At 47.7% G+C, this 24,408-nt stretch overlaps 1 protein-coding gene across 4 annotated transcripts in view; it reads left to right on the forward strand.

Moving 5' to 3' along the window:
- Nucleotides 1-24,408, forward strand: part of cluha (clustered mitochondria (cluA/CLU1) homolog a) — a 135,519-nt gene that overhangs the window by 67,832 nt on the left and 43,279 nt on the right. For 3 of the 4 annotated variants that reach the window (XM_072469753.1, XM_072469754.1, XM_072469750.1), the window contains exons 10-19: nucleotides 1,706-2,400; nucleotides 4,194-4,417; nucleotides 4,818-4,922; nucleotides 5,329-5,429; nucleotides 6,894-7,046; nucleotides 7,264-7,326; nucleotides 9,512-9,756; nucleotides 11,384-11,468; nucleotides 14,574-14,727; nucleotides 21,216-21,355. In XM_072469753.1, coding sequence (XP_072325854.1) covers nucleotides 1,706-2,400; nucleotides 4,194-4,417; nucleotides 4,818-4,922; nucleotides 5,329-5,429; nucleotides 6,894-7,046; nucleotides 7,264-7,326; nucleotides 9,512-9,756; nucleotides 11,384-11,468; nucleotides 14,574-14,727; nucleotides 21,216-21,355 — 1,965 coding nt within the window. The remainder of the gene's footprint in view (nucleotides 1-1,705; nucleotides 2,401-4,193; nucleotides 4,418-4,817; nucleotides 4,923-5,328; nucleotides 5,430-6,893; nucleotides 7,047-7,263; nucleotides 7,327-9,511; nucleotides 9,757-11,383; nucleotides 11,469-14,573; nucleotides 14,728-21,215; nucleotides 21,356-24,408) is intronic. The other variant, XM_072469751.1, reaches the window with a different exon arrangement.

Genomic DNA, 24,408 nt, shown 5'->3' on the forward strand with positions numbered 1-24,408 from the left:
GGCAGAGGGATCTGGGTGTTTTTGTTCATGAATCGCAGAAAGTCGGTATGCAGGTACGGCGTGTAATTAAACAGGCAAAGGGAATGTTAGCATTTATTGCAAAAGGACTGGAGTATAAAAGTAGAGAAGTGTTGTTGCAATTGTATAGGGTGTTGGTGAGATCACATCTGGAGTATTGTATCCAGTTTTTGGTCTCTTTATTTGAGGAAGGATGGGGTGAAATTGGAGGCAGTTCAGAGGAGGTTCACCAGATTGATTCCGGGGATGAAAGGGTTGACGTATGAGGAGAGGTTTGAAAAGTTTGGGCTTATGCTCGCTGGAGTTTAGAAGAGCGAGAGGGGATCAGATCGAGGTGTATAAAATATTAAGTGGGATTGGTAAAGTAAACGTAGACCAAATGTTCTTCCTTGAGGAGCAATCTAGAAAGAGAGGTCACAGATATAAGTTGGGATTTAAAACTGAGATGAGGAGGAACTACTTCTCGCAGAGGGTGGTGAATTTGTGGAACTCCCTGCCCCACAATGCGGTGGAGTCTGAGTCACTAAATGGATTACAGAAGTAGATAGATATAGTTCTGATTTTAAAAAACGGGTTGAAGGCATATGGGGAACAGGTAGCGAGGTGGATTTGGGACCAGGAAGAGAGAGGCCATGCTCTGATTGAATGGCGGAGCAGGCGCGAAGGGCTGAATTGCCGACTTCTGCTCCTAATTCCTGTGTTCAGTGCAAGATTCCTCCCTTTCTTGCAGTGCCTGGAATTTTGGTTCCTCCTTGTGACCAATCCTAAATCAGTAGAGGGTTTGGAACCAGGCAAGCTCCTCCGATTGCATCAACACCCTATTCTTGTACCCTGTATTTCAATGGGACTTAACCATTTAGTTCCAACTTGTGTTGCGTGTGTGCCTAATTATGTCTTGCTGACTCATCAGCCAAATGTATCTGCTAGGATAATAAGAACAGAAGATGCTGGAAAAAAGCAGGCGCTCTGGCAGCATCTGTGGAGAGAGGAACAAGGAGTTAACATTCTCGAGCTTGTATGACGAGAGGGAGAAATGGTGGATTTGATCCTGTTTAAGGGAGGATTTGTTGGCATTGGAGGCAGTTCAGAGGAAGTTCACCAGATTGATCTTGGTGCAGGTGGAGGAAAATAAGAGTCTGGGTTCGGTGGGAGCTGGGAGAGATTTGTCAAAGATGTCACGGACAATAGACAAAAGGTGCTGATAATGGCGTAAAGGTAAAGTCGCAGAATTGTTAGCATTCCGCTATCTTACCTGCATGCCACAATCAGCACCTCCTTCAGTCTTTTACACTCCTTGTCTTGTTGCCCACAACACCTTTGTCAGATCTCTCCTGAGCTCCCTATCCCTGGTCTTCTATTTTGCTCCACCCCCTCTCTTAAACTGTATCAAATTCACCACATTTCCCCGACTGCCCCGAAACGTCAACTCTGCTTCTCTCCACAGATGCTGCCAGAGCAGCTGATACCTTTCCAGCATTTCCTGTTTTTATTTCTGGTTTCCAGCGTCTGCGGTATTTTGCTTTTCTTTTTGCGCATTTGCCAGGACCCGGAGATGGCTCTCTCGTCGTCCTGCCCTGGTGAGGGGAGAGCATGGTTATTACCGCCGTTTGGCCATTAGCATTTGCCTGCCCACTGCAGTGACGGCACTCAAATTTGCTGCTTACTGTTTGCTTCTTCTGTCTAAAAGGTGCACAGTGACTTTGCAGCGGCTGCCACACGCGGGGCAATGGCCGTGATCGATGGGAATGTCATGGCCATCAATCCCGGAGAAGAAACCAAAATGCAGATGTTCATTTGGAATAACATCTTCTTCAGCCTGGGCTTCGATGTCCGTGACCATTACAAGGACTTTGGTGGGGACAATGCAGCCTACGTGGCTCCCACCAATGACCTGAATGGAGTCCGGGCCTATAACGCAGTTGACGTAGAAGGACTTTATACATTGGGGACTGTGGTCGTGGACTACAGGGGTTACAGGGTGACTGCGCAGTCGATCATTCCTGGGATTCTGGAAAGGGAACAGGAGCAGAGTGTTATATATGGGTCCATAGACTTTGGTAAAACGGTTGTGTCTCACACCAAGTACCTGGAGTTGTTGGAGAAGACGGCAAGGCCTCTCAAAATCCAGAAGCACAATGTTCTCAGCGACAAGAACGATGAAGTGGAACTCTGCTCCTCCGTCGAGTGTAAAGGCATTATTGGGAACGACAGCCGGCATTACATCTTGGACTTGCTGCGCACCTTTCCGCCAGACTTGAATTTCCTGCCTGTGGAAGGCGAAGAGCTCCCGGAGGAATGCAGCAAGATGGGCTTCCCAAAGGAACACCGACACCGGTTGTCCTGTCTGAGGCAGGAGCTAATTGAAGCCTTCGTCGAACACCGGTAAGTCCGCAATTCCAAATGGATTTCTGTGCATGATGCTGTGGGATGCGTTGGATTTTGGCTATGGGGTTGGACAGAGTGACTCTTAATGGGGGTGGAGGGGGGGGGCGGGGGGGGGGGGGGGGGGGCGGAACAGTCCTCTCCGCTGCAGGGTGCACGGTCTTATTTCCATCTCTTTGACTTGGATGAATAGTTTTGGGTGGCATGGGGGCTGGCACTGCTGCCTCACAGCGCCAGGGACCGAGGTTCAATTCTGGCCTCTGGACCCTGTCTGTGTGGAGTTTGCACGTCCTCCCCGTGTCTGTGTGGGTTTCCCCCGGGTGCTCCAGTGTCCTCCCACAGTCCAAAGATGTGCAGGTTAGGTGGATTGTCCATAATCAATTGCCTCTTAAGTGTTCAACGGTTGGGTGGGGTTACAGGAATAGTGTGGGGGATTGGGCCTAGGTGGGGTGGGTCTTTCGAAGGGTCAGTGCAGACTCGATGGGCTGAATGGCCTCCTGCACTGTAAGGATTTTATGATTCTATGAAATGCCATCTCCGTTTTGCCACTGTCCCCCCTCGCCCACCCCCAGTGTGATGAGAAGAATAGACATCGGTGTGTACACCCTGGTGTCTTCTTTCAGCTGCCCAAAAGCACCAGAAATCTGAGAAGCAGAAGTATGTCCCTGGTTGGAAATTACTTCCCGACGGAACGAAGAGGGGACCCCTTGCACACTTTATTTTTTCTTTTGGACCCCACTCACCCCCATATTGTTCTTTTCCCTTATTGTTTGCATCCAGCCTCCCCTGAAACCCACCAGAGCTATCTACTTCAATCAATGCACATGGCAATGCGTTCCATACTTCTACCACGCTCTCTTATTATCTCGACGTTTGCCATTGAGATAACTGTCAACATCCCCCATTCAGTTTTGCTATGTCAACTGTCACAGTATAGTTGTTCGTTAACTCAGTTGGCTGGACGGCTGGTTCGTGATTTCAGAGCGAAGCCAACAGCATGTGTCAAATCCCGTACCGGCTGAGGTTATCCATAAAGGCCCCGCCTTCTCAACTTTCCCCCTCGCCTGAGGTGTAGTGACCCCTAGATTAAATCATCACCAGTCTGATCTGTCTCTCTCTCTAAACTGGTTCTTTCTTTCTCTCGTTCTTTCTCTTTTTCTCTCGTTCTTTCTCTTTTTCTCTCGTTCCTTCTCTCGTTCTCTCGTTCCTTCTCTCGTTCTCTCGTTCCTTCTCTCGTTCTCTCGTTCCTTCTCTCGTTCTCTCGTTCCTTCTCTCGTTCTCTCGTTCCTTCTCTCGTTCCTTCTCTCGTTCCTTCTCTCGTTCCTTCTCTCGTTCCTTCTCTCGTTCCTTCTCTCGTTCCTTCTCTCGTTCCTTCTCTCGTTCCTTCTCTCGTTCCTTCTCTCGTTCCTTCTCTCGTTCCTTCTCTCGTTCCTTCTCTCGTTCCTTCTCTCGTTCCTTCTCTCGTTCCTTCTCTCGTTCCTTCTCTCGTTCTCTCTCTCGTTCCTTCTCTCGTTCTCTCTCTCTCTCTCTCTCAAAGGGAGAGAGCAACTCACATTTTCAGTTGTGGGTTCCAGACCCTATGGGGGCTGTGAGGAGTCCGTTTCTGAAGCCACCTCGTTCTCAAATCCATCTGGTCTGTTAACTTCTAGTCATCAACAGAAGCTTTGCATCCCCATGGGTAAAGGATGGTGATTTTAACAGTCATTGGCCATTTTTTAGCAGTGATCATGACCAATGAACTCTTTTTTTTTTTTTTTTTTTCTTGTCTGTAACTCCCTTTCGCCCGCTCTCAGGTATCTTGTTTTCATGAAGTTGGCCGCCTTGCAGCTGATGCAGCAGAAGGCGAACAGGCAAGAGAAAGATTGTGCCGCCGTGACAGAGAATGGTAGCTCTTGTCTAACCGGGGCTGTGGAAAACAACAAAACTGTTTTGGAAGATGGTAAGGCTGAGGAAAACCTTTCTGGATTAGATCAAGCTAGAGACCTTGCAGAGTCCATTGCGTCAGAAGACACAACAGGTACTTTGTTGGAAGCTGTTCTCTTCAGCAGCTGTGATCTCCTAATGGTTGTGGTGGTGATTCTTTAATCAGGATGGCATTGATTGCTTTCAACACTAATTCTGTGGGTGAAATGTACTAATTTCTGAATTACCTCCTCCACTCTGTAATTCAACACACATTCTGTCGAAAGACTATGTTCTCGGGCCTTTTTTTAAAGGAGATCTTTCAGATGAAACTGGGTATTGACCCTTGGGACAATGTAATTAACACCAACTTCGATTTTCTGCTCGCACCCCCTTCCACTAATATTTTATGAGATGCATGTTTGATTTCTAAGCTGGTTGCGTTTCGATGGAATCATTTTTGTTTTAATGTATACCACTTTTTGAAATATCTTTCTTGCCTTCAAAACTTGCAGTTGACCCAAAGAGTAAGGAGGTTATTCTGAATGCCTACAAAGCAGTTGGTTCCATCAGCAATACATCTTTTGACATTCGCTTCAACCCAGATATATTTTCACCCGGTACGTAAGAGTTGTAACGCACGTCTCACAAACATGGCTTTGTGTGACCGTAGGTGAAGAAAGTCTTCGCGAAACATCTCTGATCAAACTGCTAACCATCTGTTATCATTTGTAACGGCTTGGTGTCTGCTTCTTATTTATTGGTGATTCATGGATTTCTACATTAAGGTGTTATAAATACACATGACTTTTTTAAAAAACTGTGCTGTTGGCTTCCATTGTCCCCTCTGCCTGGTGTTCCCTTGCTGCCCAACACTTGTAGAGGGACTCTAATCTGACGAGTGTTCTGGAAAGTGTTCGTTATTGTGACTTGTGTTCCTGACACATGTCTGTTTTACGTGCAATCCGGAGGGGGTTAGCTCACAATGACACATGGTTGATTGACTGATTGACATGCTTCTTACAGGTGTCCGTTTCCATGATCCCGACTGTGAGGAACTGCAGAAACAGAAACAATTGTTGAAAGATGCAGCCGCATTCCTGGTTTCCTGCCAGATTCCGTCATTGGTAAGGAAGTGAACTCTGTTATGTTTTAATTTTCCACAGACTGGACACTTCACCCAACTGCAAAACGTCTAAATTGTTTTTTTTTTCAGTCTTGTGTGACCCAGGTTAGTCCCATTAGAGTATTGTTATTTGTGTGGAAGATCATTGGAGAAATTCATCTTCGTTGTGTGAAATTTGAAACCCAAATTCATCTGGGTTGAAGAACATTGTTACTGCGCATGTACACGCGCGGGTGTGTATGTCCGCGCACTTGTGGGGCTGTGTGCGCACTTAAGTGTGTGTGGCTGTCTGTTGGTACGTGTGTGTGGCTGTCTGTCGGCGCCTGCGTACATGTGTGTGGCTGTCTGACGGTACATGTGTGTGGCTGTCTGTCAGTACGTGTGTGCGCGTCCCCTTGTCCACTAATTTGAAAGTTATTCCCCACCTACACCACCTTTCCTGACCAATGAAGTATGAGACAGCCCTGCTGCCCATTGCCATTCTCAATCTGGTCCATCAAGAAGCATTTAATGGAGCGCCATCTGTGACCCGTCCTGTCATCTTCACTTAAGTCAATTGGGTGGGAAAAAAGGAAAACAAAATAGTTGTACATCAAGAATTCATTTTTTAAAAATTTAAATAGCCAAATACCCGACTTCCCAAAGTACCTGGAGTTGGGCAGTTGGCTATTTCGAAAATGTTGTTCTGTCTCTGATACTGAAATGATTTTATTCAAATGAGACATTTTCTCTGTCCGACATACCTTGGCAGCTAATAGCAGCAGTTTCCCTTTGTCCGCCTTATCCAAACCTGCCGTAATCCTGTTGCCTCTATCACATCTCCCCACAATCTCCTTTTCTCGAAGAACGATGCCCGCTTTTCCAAGCTAACCTTGTAGCTTAAAATCTCCCCCACTCTGGAACCGAAGCCGATGATGCGAAGCCTCCCAACCATCAGGCTGGAAACACGGAGGAGGCGTTCACCCAGGCTGTCTTCCTCCGTCCAAACTGCTGCCATCCAGGTTGGTGCTGGACAATCTTCGGTCCGAGAACCAAGAGGGCTCACAGTTTTTGAAGCAAAATGCTGGAGAGAATTGGCCGGTTTTCATTGCCTTTGACTTCCGTGAAACTCCTGCGTGTTCCTACTTTTGGGAAATGGTCACACAGCCCACCTGAGTAAAACACTCCCCACCTGCTTTGTTGTTGCATGATCTTACTGAGTGGTGGGGCAGGCCCGAGGGGCTCAATGCCCTATTTCTGCTCCTACTTCGTATGCTCGCTATGTGTGCCAGCTGAAAGGTTTAAAAACTGTTCTGGCCAATGATGAGGTGGTCGAATGTACAGAATCTCCGTTGAGCCCATAATTGTCTCGATTCCCTGAGACCTTGGCGGGGCGTCTCTTCAGGTAGCGTTTGGGTTGTCCTGCTTTATTCAAACATTGCCTGCGTGTACCTTATCTGGAGGAACGTTTGTGTTCTTTGTTTAGATAAAAGACTGCGTTGATCACACTGTGCTTCCGATGGATGGTGCCACGTTGGCAGAAGCCATTCATCAGCGGGGCATCAACATCCGGTACCTGGCCAAGGTAGTGCAGTTGGTGTCAAAGAGTCTTGCTCGGCAGCAGTTGGACCATATTCATGTATGTATTTTTCTTTATTAATTACCAAAACAAATACATACTATTGACGAAATCTCCAAAAGGCAGCTGTCATAACCTTTTTATTTAACTAGGAGCCGTTGTTTAAAACAAATCTGAATACGCAATAATAATCTTGTGAATGGTTGTACAAAGTAGTGTACGGAACAACATTTTTATTAACATGTATGCTTTCAAATGTTTTGTTTGAACACTACAGAAACTTGGAGTGACTGAGTTAATCACCCGATCCGTTAAACATATCTTCAAAATATACCTTCAGGTAAGAGCAAGTTTCTGTGGTTCCGTCCGGAGGACGTGTACATGTAAATGTGAGCTTTAATCTGGGGTTTGAGTTGGGGCACAGATCAGGCCGGATTTCCTTATCGAGGCCCCCCACTGCTCCTATGTTTCTAGGTGTAGCATGTCGTAGCAGTGGAACATATAAGGCATCTGCACTTAGTCCTGTGATATGTGAAAATAGGATGAGAGATAAAAAATGGATGTACGGTACACGGGAAGAGCTAACAACATGCACAATGGGCTAAATGCCCCCCTCCCCTCGGCCCCCCATGAGCTAATTGTATTGGATGTGAGCGCCTTACTTAATAGCAAATGACTTAAACCCTTCTACTGCATCATATAGGATATCACTGCAGGAGTTCCTCAAGGTTGTGTCTTGGGCCTAACCATCTTTAGCCATTTCATCAATGATTTTCCCTCCATAAGGTCGGAAGTGGGGATGTTCGCAATTGGCTGCACAATATTCGCACCGTTTGTGACTCCTCAGAGACTGAAGCAGGCTGTGTCCAAATGCAGCACGATCTGGGCAATATCCAGGCTTGGGCTGACCAGTGGCAAGTAAAGCTCGTACCACACAAGTGACAGACAATGACCACCTCCAACAAGAGAGAATCCAACCATCCCCCCATGACATTCAATGGCATTACCATTGCTGAATCCGCCACTATCAACATCCTTGTGTTTACCATTGATGAGACATTGAACCGGACTAGCCATATGAATACTGTGGCTGCAAGAGCAGTTCAGAGGCTAGGAATAGTGCAGTGAGTGACTCGCTTCCCAAAGCCTGTCCACCATCTACAAGGCACAAGTCAGGGGTGTGATGGAATACTCGCCAGTTGCCTGGATGAGCGCAGCTCTTAACAACACTCGAGAAGCTCGGCACCGTCCAGGGCAAAGCAACCCTACTGATTGGCACCCTGCCCACCACTCCCAACACTCACTCTCTCCTCCACTGACAAACAGTGGCAACCGTATGTACCATCTACAAGATGCACTGCAGCAGCTCACCAAGGCTCCTTTGACAGCACCTTCCAAACTTTGCGACCTCTACCACCCAGAAGGACAAGGGAACATCATCACCTGAAAGTTCCCCTCCAAGCCACACACCATCCCCTGACTTGGAAATATATCATCATTCCTTCACTATCTCTGGGTCAAAATCCCGGAACTGCCTCCCTAACAGCACCGTGGGTGCACCTACATCACAGGAACTGCAGCGGGTAATATGGGGAATAAAAAGATAATGCTGGCCAATCCCTGTGAAATAACTTCTTTTTTTTTTTAATCCTTGTCTCTTCCCTGTTTTTCTCCTCTAAATTGTCCGCACAACTGAGGAAAATAGCTCCCTTCATGGAAGTTTAATTCAATTCCTTATTTGTTGCTCTTCTACACCTCTTTCAACGAAGGCTGGCATCAGTAGAGGTGACCAGATTGGAAAAACCCAACAGGTTCACTAATGCCGACAAGGGAAGTGCGCCTGCCATTCTGGTCTGGCCGACATGTGATTCCAGACCCACAGCATTGTGGTTAACTCTTAACTGCCCTCTGAAAACGGCCTGGCAAGCCCGCCAGCTGGACCAAAAACCATTGCAGTGGTTCAAGAAGGTGGTCAGGGGTAATTAGGGATGGACAATACATGTTGATCTTCCCTGGGCTGCTCCCAAACCCCCCCCCCCCCGATATAATGAATCAGTAATTTAAAAAAGTACGGTGACAAGAGGTGCCACAGATGTCTTTTTGGAAGCTTCAGGATTCTAGTGTTCCCGACATCCCTGGCAGCAATGTGCACTTCTTTGCTGGTCGCTGGCTTGCACAGTCTCGCGATACCCTTTCATACAAACCTTCCCCAGACATTGGCTCCTGCTGCACAGGTCAAAACAGGGTCACGTGCACATACTTTTGCTTGGGCCGCTATCTTTTTATTGCTGCAGCGTTGTGAAGTTTTGAAAGTATTTTAAAGTTTTATTTGTGGATTAATCCTTGGTTCATGTGATCTCTCTGACCTGGTTTTGATAAGCGCGGGGAGTCGGAGGGGACTTTCGTCATCGTGTGGGACGGGCTTGATTGATTAATCTTCATCTGACCATCCGTTTTGTGTGTGCCCATGTTGGAAGATTCCAGAATTAATTTTTCCCACATTTTTGTCTTCCCGCCTGCTTTAGGGAGTGGAGCTCTCTGGTCTGTCAGTCGCCATAAGCCATTTCCTCAACTGCTTCCTCAGTTCTTTCCCAAACCCCGTTGCTCACCTCCCCACTGATGAGCTGGTCTCAAAGAAAAAGAGGAACAAGAGGAAGCCGCGTCACCTGGGGAACGCTGACAATACAGCCTGGGCCAGCATGACCCCACAGGAGCTCTGGAGGAGCATCGGCAACGAGGCCAAGAGCTACTTCAGCTTCAGCATAGACTGGTAATGGAACGGCGGAGTGTGCGGGTGTTAGCGAGACACTGCTGCAGAAGGGCTAACCAGGCTGGGGGGGCACCCTGTATGTTGAGGCGTACTAGCCTGCACAATTTCCCAGATAGATCATAGATCGTAGAATTTACAGTGCAGAAGGAGGCCATTCAGCCCATCGAGTCTGCACCAGCCCTTGGAAAGAGCTCCCTACTTAAGCCCCACACCTCCACCCTATCCCCGTAACTCAGCCTAACCTTTTTGGTTAGGGAAAATGAGCATGGCCAATCCACCTAACCTGCACATCTTCGGACTGTGGGAGGAAACCGGAGCACCCGGAGGAAGCCCACGCAGACACGGGAAGAACGTGCAGACTCCGCACAGGCAGCGACCCAAGCCGGGAATCGAATCTGGGACCCTGAAGCTGTGAAGAAACTGTGATAACCACTGTGCTATCTATCTGTCTGGACGCATGTCTGTCCGTCTCCGGGTGCAGTTGAATGTTTGCTGGTTCGTGAGCCTTTGCAATTGGGTGCGGGTGGGCTGATTGCCCGTGGGCTTCACAGCCGAGCCCTTATTCTGACCCGCACAAACCTGAATTTCAATACCGGCCAAACTGGAACAAAAATTAGGTCTCTTTGATTTTCCTCCCTAAGCTCACTGAGTCCAAGGACAATTGGGAAGCCCATGTGGGAGGATCACTTAACTCTGCACCAAATCAGTAGAGCTCTGTGCAACATGAAAAATATATATTTTTTTTAATGTTCTTTGCAAAATCATAGAATTTACAGTGCAGAATGAGTCCATTCGGCCCATCGAGTCTGCACCGGGACGGGAAAGAGCGTCCTACTTAAGCCCACACCTCCACCCTATCCCCGTAACCCAGTAACCCCAGCTAACCTTTTTTTGGGCACTAAGGACAATTTATCATGGCCAATCCACATAACCTGCACATCTTTGGACTGTGGGAGGGAACCGGAGCACCCGGAGGAAACCCACGCAGACACTGGGAGAACGTACAGACTCCGCACAGACAGTGACCCAAGCAGTGAATCGAACCTGGGACCCTGGAGCTGTGAAGCATCTGTGCTAACCACTATGCTACCATGCTGCCCCAGTAAGAGCTGGACAGCCACTCCCACGCCACCGGCAGTGAAATGGGAAAGTAGCCGAAGGTCCCTTATGCCCTCGTATTTCAGAGTTCAGCCTCCTGTGGCAGTTCAGATCAGTCATTTGTGTGCAAGTCTAAATGGACTTTAGCATTCATGTATAAATTAGTGTTTTTTTTGTGATAGGGCTTTTAAGTATTTTCTTTTTATATTTAAAATATTGCTTCTTCCTGAGAATCACATCACCAACAATGATTCTCTTAATGGGATTATGAGTAGACAAAGAAGCAAATCTATTTGCACGTAGGTACTTGATAAAGCAATGTTCTGTGATCAGGGGCCAGTAAATCGGGCTCTCTCAAGGTTTTCTGAGCCACCTGATCCGTTCTATTCAGAATTAGCTGTCTACGTAAAGAGACCTGCGAAGCTCTTGTGGCAGCTACGGTGTATTGCCCGCACTGAACGCTTAAGGCGACGGAGAGACCTTTTTTTCTTTCTCCAGTGTGTAATATTTGTGCTTCCTTTCTGTACAGTGAGAGTGTGGACCAGGCTGTGGAGAAGTATGGCCTACAGAAAATCAGCCTCTTGAGGGAAATCTGTGTGAAGTCGGGTATACAGGTAAGAGCATAGAATCAGACAGCACGGAAGGAGGTCCCTCAGTCCCATTGCGCTTATGCCAGTTCTTTGGAAGAGCTATCCGATTCGTCCCACTCCCCTGTTCCTGCCCGTAACTTCACAATCTTTTAAAAAAAAATTAATTCATTTTTTCCAATAAAGGGGCAATTTTAGCGTGGCCAGTCCACCTACCCTGCAATCTTTGGGTTGTGGGGGCGAAACCCACGCAAACACGGGAAGAATGTGCAAACTCCACACGGACAGTGACCCAGAGCCGGGATCGAACCCGGGTCCTCGGTGCCGTGAGGCAGCAGTGCTACCACTGTGCCACCGTGCTGCCCAACTTCACAATCGTTTAATAATGTTTAAGAAATACCTAGTTCCTTTTTGAAAGTCGCTATTGAATCTGCTTCCGCCATCCTACCCGGTGATGCATTCCAATCATAAGAACTCTGTGTTTAAAATAAAATTCTCCTCCTCTCCCTTGGTTCTTTGCCAATTACCTTAACTCTGTGTCCTCTGGCTATCAGCCTTCCTGTCAGCAGAAACAGTTCCTCCTCTATTCTTGCCAAAACACTTCTTAATTTTTCACACCGCTACAAATTTCCCTTTAACTATCTCAGCTCTTAAGGAGAACAAACCCACCGTTGCCCGTTGCCTCGCGTTATTGAACTCTCTGTTGGCATTCGAGTAAACTCCCGGGCCAGCCTCCCCGAAGAGGCGCCGGAATGTGGCGACTAGGGGCTTTTCACAGTAACTTCATTTGAAGCCTACTTGTGACAATAAGCGATTTTCTTTTCATTTCATTTCAAATCTCTGCTGCATCCTCTACAAGACTTTTCCCCCTAACATATGGTGCTCAGAAGTGGACACGCTACTGTAGCGGAGGCCAAACCTGTTTTCTAAAGGTTTAGCAGAGAGATGGTGCCAATGGAGGATGGCGCGCAATTACTTCAACCAAATAAACATAGAAGTGAAGATCAATAAGTGACTGGAAGCTAAAAATCTTAAATTGCTTTACCATGCAAACTACATTTGTATTGTTTAGTTTAGATGCTTAAAGCAGGGCAAAACTAATACATATCTGCTTGATAGCAGGGCTGAAATAGTAAATGCCCAGTTTGAGTGTATCAGTCCCAAGGGGGAAAAAGACCTTGCATTTCACCTGTGGTCTGCACTGAATTATCAACCAGAGTGGCCACAGTGCCCTTAGTTGAACAGGGAACAAATGTGTCGATCCGTTTTCGATCGCTATTTGATGAGTTCTGCAGGCAAGTGCCAGGGGTGGAATTCTCTGATAATGGGGCCATGTCCCCACGCCCGCGACCAAATGGGCGCGAATCACTCTGGACATACCTGGAGAAAGTCCAGAGTGATTCTCCATTTTGCAGGGGGCCAGCATGGAGTAGTCCTCAAACCTCCGGCTGCCGATAGGGGGCCCTACACCTCCGGCCGGAGGTCCGCGCATGCGCGCCGTGACGGCCCCGCGCAACATCGCGGACCCACACAGCGGATCAGCCCCGAGAATATAGGCTCCCCCGTGATCACGCGCACCTGCCAATCGATGGCCCCGATCGCAAGCCTAGCCGTCCTGGGGTCCGCAGCCGCCACCACGAGTGCCTGCCGGGTGGAACCATGAGTGAACCACGCCGGCGGGAACTTGGCCAGTTGTCGGCAGAGAATCTCCGCGGGGGGGGCCTCTTTCAATGACCACGAAAACTATTGTCAATTGTCGTAAAAAGCCATCTGGTTCAGTAATGTCCTTTTAGGGAAGGAAATCTGCTGTCCTTACCTGGTCTGGCCTACATGTGACTCCAGAACCCACAGCAATGTGGTTGACTCTTCAATGCCATCTGAAATGGCCTAGAAAACCACTCATTACAAGGGCAATTAGGGATGAACAATATATGCTTGTCCAGTCAGCAACACCCAAGTTCCAATAATGCATTAAAAAAAAGTGTAGTCTAGCTTGTAATTGTTTGAACCAGTAAATGTAGGATTGAAGGTCAAGAACCATAGAAGCCTATGAATTCCCACAGTGCAGAAGGAGGCCATTCGGCCCATCCAAGTCTGCACCGACCCTCTGAAAGAGTATCCTGCCAGGCTTATACCCCACCTAACCTACACCTCTTTAGACATTTGAGAGGCGATTTATCATGGCCAATCCATTTTTGGACTGTGGGAGGAAACAGAAGCACCCGGAGGAAACCCACGCGGACAGGGGAAAATGAGCAAACTCCACACAGTCACCCAAGGCCAGAATTGAACCCAGGACCGTGGCACTGTGAGGCAGCAGTGCTAACCACCATGCCGCCCTAGTCAAGTGACTGGAAGCGAAAAGTCATCTTTCAAGCAATGCCGTAATTTTATTTTGTATCCATTTGGTAGACGGGGTCTCAGTTTAACATGTCATCTGGAAGACTCTCTCCCTCAGTACTGAATCCCACTCCCTTCACAGCAGTGTCACCACAGGTTGTGCTCTGTGCCGGAGTGGGTCTTGAACCCACAACCTTTGACTCAAGTGTTTAGAGTACTGCCAACTAAGTCCCAGCTGAGGCACACAGGAAAATGCAGCTGACAAAGGTGGTGAAAGGTGAGAAATGATTAGGTACCGCAGCCTGGAAAGATTGTAGTTCAGGGGTTATATCATCAAAGTACTTAAAAGTTACGAATCAATCTTCTTGGGCATTGAATAAGGGAATCAAAATGAAGTTTGGCCTTTGGCATTATAAACAATAATGGAAGAAATTGGTGGAAGTTTATGTGTAGGATTTTTAAATGATATCTATTAATAGATGCTTATCAATTACCGGTAGGAAAGTAGGAGCACTGAAAATTGGAGCAAATTGAATTTAAAACTGATCGCAAAGTGAAAGAGTTTACTCCAAGTGTTTTTGGAAAAGGTTGACGGGTGCAAAGGACCCTCGGGGTTTGTTGGGTTAGAAATTGTGACGGGCGAGTTAATGTGCAAGAAAGGGTGAGCTTTGACCTTCCTGGCATTACTTTGTTAATGAGTGAGAGGCGGTGCAACTTTTAAGACCTCTTCCAGCACTCTTCTAGACCCTAGCTTGCCGCAATATGCTGATTTAAAAGTTTTTGACTTTGCAGATTTTGCTGAAGGAATACAACTTCGACAGCCGTCACCGGCCAACCTTTACAGAGGAGGATATCCTCAACATCTTCCCAGTTGTAAAACATGTGAATCCCAAAGCATCTGACGCCTTCCATTTCTTCCAAAGTGGACAAGCTAAAGTCCAACAAGGTACAGTATCCAAGGAGTAGTGTCACAGAATGAAAATGCGTGCTGTCTTACTATCTGATCTTGGTGTTTTGTATGTATTCTTGTATTCTTTTCTTCTGTATTTACAAATGAGAGGGGCGATATTGTTGGAGAGGACAGTGTGAAACAGATTGGTAAGCTCGAGGAAATACTTGTTAGGAAGGAAGATGTGTTGGGCATTTTGAAAAACTTGAGGATAGACAAGTCCCCCGGGCCTGACGGGATATATCCAAGGATTCTGTGGGAAGCAAGAGATGAAATTGCAGAGCCGTTGGCAATTATCTTTTCGTCCTCACTGTCAACAGGGGTGGTACCAGGGGATTGGAGAGTGGCGAATGTCGTGCTCCTGTTCAAAAAAGGAACAAGGGATAACTCTGGGAATTACAGGCCAGTTAGTCTTACTTCGGTGGTAGGCAAAGTAATGGAAAGGGTACTGAAGGATAGGATTTCTGAGCATCTGGAAAGACACTGCTTGATTAGGGATAGTCAGCACGGATTTGTGAGGGGTAAGTCTTGCCTTACAAATCTTATTGAATTCTTTGAGGAGGTGACCAAGCATGTGGATGAAGGTAAAGCAGTGGATGTAGTGTACATGGATTTTAGTAAGGCATTTGATAAAGTTCCCCATGGTAGGCTTCTGCACAAAGTAAGGAGGCATGGGATAGTGGGACATTTGGCCAGTTGGATAACGAACTGGCTAACCGATAGAAGTCAGAGAGTGGTGGTGGATGGCAAATATTCAGCCTGGATCCCAGTTACCAGTGGTGTACCGCAGGGATCAGTTCTGGGTCCTCTGCTGTTTGTGATTTTCATTAATGACTTGGATGAGGGAGTTGAAGGGTGGGTCAGTAAATTTGCAGACGATACGAAGATTGGTGGAGTTGTGGATAGTAAGGAGGGCTGTTGTCGGCTGCAAAGAGACATAGATAGGATGCAGAGCTGGGCTGAGAAGTGGCAGATGGAGTTTAACCCTGAAAAGTGTGAGGTTGTCCATTTTGGAAGGACAAATATGAATGCGGAATACAGGGTTAACGGTAGAGTTCTTGGCATTGTGGAGGAGCAGAGAGACCTCGGGGTCTATGTTCATACATCTTTGAAAGTTGCCACTCAAGTGGATAGAGCTGTGAAGAAGGCCTATGGTGTGCTCGCGTTCATTAACAGAGGGATTGAATTTAAGAGCCGTGAGGTGATGATGCAGCTGTACAAAACTTTGGTAAGGCCACATTTGGAGTACTGTGTACAGTTCTGGTCGCCTCATTTTAGGAAGGATGTGGAAGCTCTGGAAAAGGTGCAAAGAAGATTTACCAGGATGTTGCCTGGAATGGAGAGTAGGTCTTACGAGGAAAGGTTGAGGGTGCTAGGCCTTTTCTCATTAGAGCGGAGAAGGATGAGGGGCGACTTGATAGAGGTTTATAAGATGATTAGGGGAATAGATAGAGTAGACAGTCAGAGACTTTTTCCCTGGGTGGAACACACCATTACAAGGGGACATAAATTTAAGGTGAAAGGTGGAAGATATAGGAGGGATATCAGAGGTAGGTTCTTTACCCAGAGAGTAGTGGGGGCATGGAATGCACTGCCTGTGGAAGTAGTTGAGTCGGAAACATTAGGGACCTTCAAGCAGCTGTTGGATAGGTACATGGATTATGGGAAAATGATATAGTGTAGATTTATTTGTTCTTAAGGGCAGCACGGTAGCATTGTGGATAGCACAATTGCTTCACAGATCCATGGTCCCAGGTTCGATTCCGGCTTGGGTCATTGTCTGTGCGGAGTCTGCACGTCCTCCCCGTGTCTGCGTGGGTTTCCTCCGGGTGCTCCGGTTTCCTCCCACAGTCCAAAGATGTGCGGGTTAGGTGAATTGGCTAATGATAAATTGCCCTTAATGTCCAAATTGCCCTTGGTGTTGGGTGGAGGTGTTGAGTTTGGGTAGGGTGCTCTTTCCAAGAGCTGGTGCAGACTCAAAGGGCCGAATGGCCTCCTTCTGCACTGTAAATTCAATGATAATCTATGATTAATCTAGGACAAAGGTTCGGCACAACATCGTGGGCCGAAGGGCCTGTTCTGTGCTGTATTTTCTATGTTCTATGAAAGAAGTGTGTCTTTTGTTACCTTGGAATGCGTATTCCAATTAAAAAATTCAGTAGCAAGCTTTTGTGAGATTAAATGAACGGTCATTTATTTTCTCACACTTGCCAAAAATTAACGTATCGTTGCACACTCTGCCTCCCCTATGCACGCACACGCCCACAAGGATTAGATACAAATAACGGTAGTGCACTTTTACTGATTACAATTAATTCAGTCTCTGATTTGCAATTTCCAGTCTCCCATGTGATAGGCCTGTGGTTTCTTGAATGGATTTGATGAGTAAAGTTGAAGTGAGGATCTTGTATAAAGTGAAGGGTGAACAGGTTGCAAAGTTTCTTGTAGTTGAGTATCTAGGAGGTTGGTTCTCTGGTGAACTTTGACACTGGCAACAGTTGAATACTTTGGCTGCTTGATGACGTACAGCTAGTGTCAGGGTCTGGTTCTCAAACTTGTTGATGACTGATGGTTCTTAAAAGGTAAAGATGACGCTACCTTTTCTGCAGATGCGTCTCTGATATTTTTCCGCAGACGGCCCTGGTCTCTTAGTTCTTCGAGAAAACTTGTAACCTAAAGCCATTTTCAGTCACATGATCAATACTGGCATCGTCCAACACAGATTAGTTTGGAAGTCCAAAGCTGTCACTACACAACAAGAGATTGATGGTTCTCTTTCACACTCAAACCCATAGATAACTGATCTTGCCAGCTTTCTTTTGTTAAATTGCAAACCTGGAGACATCGAGTGTTCGCGCCGTCGTGAACGCCGGCGAGGTTCACAACGGCGCCAAACGGCCCCTATCCCGACCGATTCAGGGCCCGAAAATGGGCTAGGAGCGGCGCCGCGTCATTTATGCGCGCCAGGCTTTGGCGCCGCGTAAAGGCGGCACCGCATACATGACGCGGCCGGCGCTGCATAACTGGCGTCACCCGCGCGTGCGTGGTTGCCGTCCTCCCCGAGTCCGCCCCGCAAGGAGATGTCCGACGGATCTTGCAGGGCTGCGGAAGAAAGGAGGTCCTCCTTCAGAGAGGCCGATCGGTGGGCACCGATCGCGGGCCAGACCCCATTTGAGGCCCCCCTGGTGCGGGATCCCCCCCCCCCCCCCAGCGTTCCCGCGCTGTTCCCACCGGCAGCGACCAGGTGTGGACGGCGGTGGGGGGAACCCGCCGTTTTGGGCAGGCCGCTCGGCCCATCCGGCACTGAGAATCGCGGGGGTACCGGTGAATCGCCATTTTGGCTGTCTCGGGCGATTCACTGTACCGTGCCGCGCCGCGCAAAACACGATTGTGCTGATATGGCCGCTTCCATGAATCGAGGGGAGGGCATCGGACCGGCGTCGCAGGAAAATTTGGCGACCCAGGCGATTCTCCAAACCGGCGCGGGAGCGGAGAATCGCGCCCATAGAATCTGTGTTTTGGGTAAGCTTTGAACAATTAAAGGTGTCTCTTCCACAGAGGGATGCTGTTTGGATATGCCGATTCCAGGGGAGGGTCCTCCACGCAGAGTTGGAACCTTCCGGAAGCTTGGTTGTCTTAGTGCTGAATAAGCAACAGTCACCTGACCCCTAGGCATCCATCTTAACTTCATCGGTGTCCATTTTAAATAAATAGATGTAAGTTCAAGAAGCTTCTATGTGAGCTCAATCCATGTATAAAGTTATGAAAGGACATGCCTTTGCTAGACATGACAGGAAATGTCAAGGACACAAGCACAAAGGGCTCTTTTATTCTTTGTACAGTTCACTGCTCTCTATTTAGGAGCCTGTTAATGAAAACTGAAGTAATAAGCAAAGATCCACTGCAGTAATGCTGGGATAGCACGATGATGGCAAGTAAATAAATGATTCTTATAGGGCGGCACAGTTCTTAGCACTGCTGCTTATGGCGCTGAGGACACGGGTTCAATCCTGGGTCACTGTCCGTGTGGAGTTTGCACATTCTCCCCGTGTCTGTGTGGGTCTCATCCCCACAACCCAAAAAGATCTGCAGGGTAGGTGACTTGCCCCTTAATTGGAAAAAAAATAATTGGGTACTCTAAATTTATATTTAAAAAATTATTCTTATATTAAGTTTTACAATAATGATCAGCTTGAACAAGAATATTCCACTGAATGCCAAAACATTAGACTCAATCTGTGATTTGAGTGTGTTTATAAATCAGTTCCTTGTGCACTTATCTGTCCCAGAATGCCACATCAGAGCATTGCTTTGAGTTTTAAAAAATTACCTAGCAAACTCTTTGCCTTGGTTGTCGATCCGAAATGTCGAACATCCCACTCCACGAGGTGGAGCGGACAACAAGCTTGTGGATCCCACTCCGAGCAGGAGCCAGGTTGCTTGCCTGGCTTCTCGGTGGGTGGGTGCTGGTGTGTTTTTACAAGGAGGGACTCTAGCGCTGCTCGAACCTCATCGCCACACTAACTTTACGTAATGAGAAACAAATGGGTTAACCCTAGGAAAAAGCGTGGTGCAGTGGTGAGGAACGCTCTCTCTTCATTATAGAGTAACATTGCAGCATGCAAAATGTGTAATTTCTAAAAATTTATACATGGTGCCTGGAAATTTGACCTGCTGAGGTAAGCGGAGTGGACAAAACTCTATTTTCCCAATTAAGGGGCAATTAATTCTTTAAAATAAATTTGGCGTACCAAATTATTTTTTTGCCAATTAAGGGGCAATGTAGCGGGGCCAACCCACCGACCCTGCACATCTTTGGGTTGTGGGGTGAGACCACGCAGACACTGGAGAATGTGCAAACTCCACACGGACAGTGACCCGGGGCCGGGATCGAACCCGGGTCCTCGCCGCTGTGAGACAGCAGTGCTAACCACTGCCCCGCCGTGCTGCCCCTAAAATGTGCCATGTTATTGTCTTAACTGATTGGGAACTTTCTCATTCAAGAATTCCATTGAGCAGGAAACCCTTTGCTTAATCATTGCAAAACACAGTTCAAAGGTTGCTTGCGCAGAAGCAGGACTTCCAAGGTCAAACACTGAAATCTGTGGTGTTTAACAGCAAATAAATTAGTCCACAGACACTAATAACCAAGTCTTCTACCTGCTTTTAACATACCACGTGGAGGTGAAATGTGTTAACACAGGTTTCCTTTCCTTTGCAGCCTTTGATTTAACCATTTATACTAAATCATCACAATTCATACCGGTGTATTGCATTCCTGTGTATTTATTGGTTCAGACAGTTTAGATAACATATCCAAGCAATAACAGATAGGAACTGTTCCGAGTAAATTCAGTGAGTTTCATTCAATAGCGGAGGACATAAGTTTTGAGGCATGTGGAAGAAATTGACACTTTTGACTTTTGTGAAGATTCTGCCGTTTACGGAAAAACCTGGCCGGGGCTTTCCAGCCATTCCCACCAGCAGGATATTCCAGTTGGGATCCTGCCCTGATTTCTAATATCAGAGACACTAGTTATGAGAGTGGATGGACAAATGTTATATTTGCCAGAAGATTCAGATTATCGAAGTTTGGCAGTACAGGAAAACTAACTGCAAATTGAAAACAGGACAACATGACGAGCAAGAGGCAGATTTGAGGCTTTCTTAACCGAGTGACCAACATTTGAGGTGATGTTTGCATTGGGTAGGGAAGGGCAGCACGGTGGGGCAGTGGTTAGCAGTGCCGAGGTCCCAGGTTCGATCCCGGCTCTGGGTCACTGTCCGTGTGGAGTTTGCACATTTTCCCCATGTTTGCGTGGGTTTCGCCCCCACAGCCCAAAGATGTGCAGGCTAGGTGGGTTGGCCACACTAAATTGCCCCTTAATTGGATAAAATGAATTGGATACTCTAAATTTATATTAAAAATGGAATTGGGAAGGTGAAATGAAATGAAAATCGCTTATTGTCACAAGTAGGCTTCAATGAAGTTACTGTGAAAAACCCCTAGTCGCCACATTCCGGCGCCTGTTCGGGGAGGCTGGTATGGGAATTGAACCGTGCTGCTGGCCTAACTTGGTCTGCTTTTTAAAACAGCGATTTAGCCCAGTGTGCTAAACCAGCCCCGAAACCAGGTGGGGTGGAGTCCTGGATTCATTTGTGAAGAACATTGTGATAAGGGAGGATTTGTCGAATGTCCTTTCCCTGACTCTGGAACCGTGGGACGCAGTCTCATATTAAGGGGCAAGCGATTTAGGATGGAGGGGAGTAGGAATTTTTCCACTCTGTGGTTGGGACAGCTTTTGAGTTCTCTAACCCCCGAGGACTGTGGAGGCACAGTAATTGAGTACATTAAAGACAGAGATTGATTTCTTGGATAGGGGGTAAAATGGCATTGAATGGCCCACTCTTCCTATTACCAGTGTTCCTATGCATGTCCTTCCTCCTGTGTCTCTTGTAATTTGGTGAAAACATCTGTTCCGCAGGGTTCTTAAAAGAGGGATGTGAGCTCATCAACGAAGCCTTAAATCTTTTCAATAATGTATATGGAGCGATGCACGTGGAAATCTGTGCTTGCCTGAGGCTGCTGGCTCGTCTAAATTACATCATGGGTGATTATAATGAGGTAAGGCCTCCACTGTCATTGAAGTATGTTTTGTATTGTAGCTATTGGGACTGCTTCCTTCTGTTTTGTCTCGTTCCTTTGAGCACCTTAAGTGTACAAGCATCAGTTGCAACTCCTGTCAGAATCAGTGCTTTAATGAGACATCACACCGCATGATCCCGGTGTGTTAGGTCCGGTTCACCACACTTTCCACTCCACAATCCTGTACAAGCATAACATACAGTGACTCACTCAACTCTTTATGAAATCTACCTTTGATCTTTACATTTTTTGCATACTACCACTAAATCACAGTACATCAACAATACAGAAAAGCGATATTAAAATAGCAGCATGAGAGAAAACCGGATGGATTTAGCTCATCTCAGTTGCTTCGAACCATCCTGTTATGTGGCTCTATGACCCACTTCATGTTATTGCTATAAACACCAGAACCCTGTCCAATATCTCCCAGAGCACCAAGACATGGATGAATGATTTTCACACTTTCAGTCAGCTCCTCGTTGCTACCTCAGGCCCACTTACAGTATATATTGCAGGTCCAGCAGAAAGCTGTTTTAACTCGCTGTGTGCTGATCCCACAGACAGTGAGATTCTCCGGTAATGTGAAGCCACATATTTCCACAGTAGCTCCATAGTGGTGGTGAGTAAACCTGGGAATCCAGGTTAATATAATTAACCGTGGTAGTCTCCATTTATCTCTGTGCCGTAGGCACAAAACTGATTATCCTGTCTACTTCCTACCTGGTTGATGAGATGCAGGTTTGGCTGTGATAACATCCCAGATCAGATCCAAGCTCAATGGTCGCAGCACCCTGGGCTAGTACGGGATCAATTCCAGCCCCACTTGACCCGGAGTCGCAACACAAGTAAAATGAGATTTTATTTAAAATACCCGAGGTCCTTGGCTGCGCCCAATAAACTGCAATCACCAAGTTTGTAACTTTAACACAAATAATCTTTTTATTACGTACAGTATCATATTAAACAGATCGAAAACATAACTATTGAATATCTCTTTCCCAACCCCCCCTTCCTAACTACCCCCACTATATATATTTTTTATATATATATAAATTATGCACACACTGACAAACAACACAGAGGAGACGGGGTGGTGGAAAGATTGGGAAAATATAAATAAAATAAAAGGATAAAGATCTTTAATGCATCAGGATGATTTCTGATTAGTGTCTCTCCAAAGTTCGGCTTTTGTTTTGATACTTCTTCCTTCTAGGCTTGAGATAGCTTTCTCTGACAGGTTGTCTACCTTCTCTGCAGACTCCATAGGCGGGATTCTCCGACCCCCCCCCCCCCCCCCCCCCCCCCCCGCCGGATCGGAGAATCGCCGGGGGGGGGCAGCGTGAATCCCACCCCCGCCGGTTGCCGAATTATCCGGCGCCGGGGATTTGGCGGGGGCGGGAATTATGCCGGTCGGCGGCCGCTGACAGCGCCCCCCCCCCCCCCCCCCCCCCGGGGATTCTCTGGCCCGCGATGGGCCGAGTGGCCGCCCATTTTCGGCCAGTCCCACCAGCGTATATTACACCAGATATTTGTCGGCTGGACCTGGATGCGCGGGCGGCCTCGAGGTGGCGCGGGGGGGGATCTGGCCCCGGGAGGTGCCCCCACGGTGGCCTGGCCGCGATCAGGGCCCACCGATCCGCAGGCGGGCCTGTGCCGTGGGGGCACTCTATTTTTCCACGTCCGCCGCTGTGGTCCTCTGCGATGGCCGACGCGGAGATGAACCCCCCCATGCGCATGCGCTGGGATGATGCCAGCACACGCTGGCACTCCCGTGCATGCGGCAACTTGCGCCAGCCGGCGGAGGCCCTTCGGCGCCGGTTGGCGTTGCGCCAAGCCCCAACCCCGCTGGCCAGCGCGGCGCAAACCACTCCGGCGCCAGCCTAGCCCCTGAAGGTGCGGAGGATTCCGCACCTTTGGGGCGGCCCGACGCCGGAGTGGTTCACACCACTCCTTCGTGCCAGAGTTGCCCGCGCTGCCGATTCCCGCCCCACATCCTTCCAAGTTCACAGCAAAGGATGAGCCGGGCACTCGCTACTTTCAGAACGATAAAGCAGGAGAGAGAGAATGTTCTTTTCACTTCCAAGGTCTAAATGCTTCTTCCCAGTTCTCTCCGAAAGCATCATGCAGGAACCAATCACTGATCATTTGCAGATAGAACACTATCCCTGGCCATACTACTGGTTGTCAACCAACCAATCAATTTGACCGCCTCCAAACATGGTTCCACTCAATGCCGAGGAGTCTTTCCTAAAACAAAACCTGGGAACACCGTGTCCTGACAAGCGGGCTCCTTTCTTCTGCTTAAAGGCACATTCCAATTATGTGTCCAATTACCAAAATAATAAAATTGCATAAAATAATGACTCTTGCAGCAATGGATCAGAGGAACAGCATTTCCATCGCTGAATCCCCCACTACCAATATCCTGGGTATTGCAACTGATCAGGAGCTGCATTGGACCAACCATATAAATATTGTGGCTGCAAGAGCAGGTCAGAGGCTGGGAGTTCTGTGGTGAGTAACTCACCTCCTGACTCTCCAAAGCCTGTTCACCATCTAGAAGGCACAAGGGGCAGCACGGTAGCACTGTGGATAGCACAATTGCTTCACAGCTCCAGGGTCCCAGGTTCGATTCCTGACTTGGGTCACTGTCTGTGCGGAGTCTGCACATCCTCCCCGTGTGTGCGTGGGTTTCCTCCGGGTGCTCCGGTTTCCTCCCACAGTCCAAAGACGTGCAGGTTAGGTGGATTGGCCATACTAAATTGCCCATAGTGTCCAAAATTGCTCTTAGTGTTGGGTGGGGTTACTGGGTTATGGGGATAGGGTGGAGGTGTGGACCTTGGGTAGGGTGCTCTTTCCAAGAGCCGGTGCAGACTCGATGGGCCGAATGGCCTCCTTCTGCACTGTAATTTCTATGATCTAAGTTAGGAGTGTAATGGAATACTTTCCACTTGCCTTAATGAGTGTAGCTCCAACAACACTCAAAACGCTTAACACCATCCAGGACACCCCATCCATCTTAGTAAGGC

The sequence above is a fragment of the Scyliorhinus torazame genome, chromosome 12 (assembly GCF_047496885.1).
Source record: "Scyliorhinus torazame isolate Kashiwa2021f chromosome 12, sScyTor2.1, whole genome shotgun sequence".
NCBI lineage: Eukaryota > Metazoa > Chordata > Chondrichthyes > Carcharhiniformes > Scyliorhinidae > Scyliorhinus > Scyliorhinus torazame.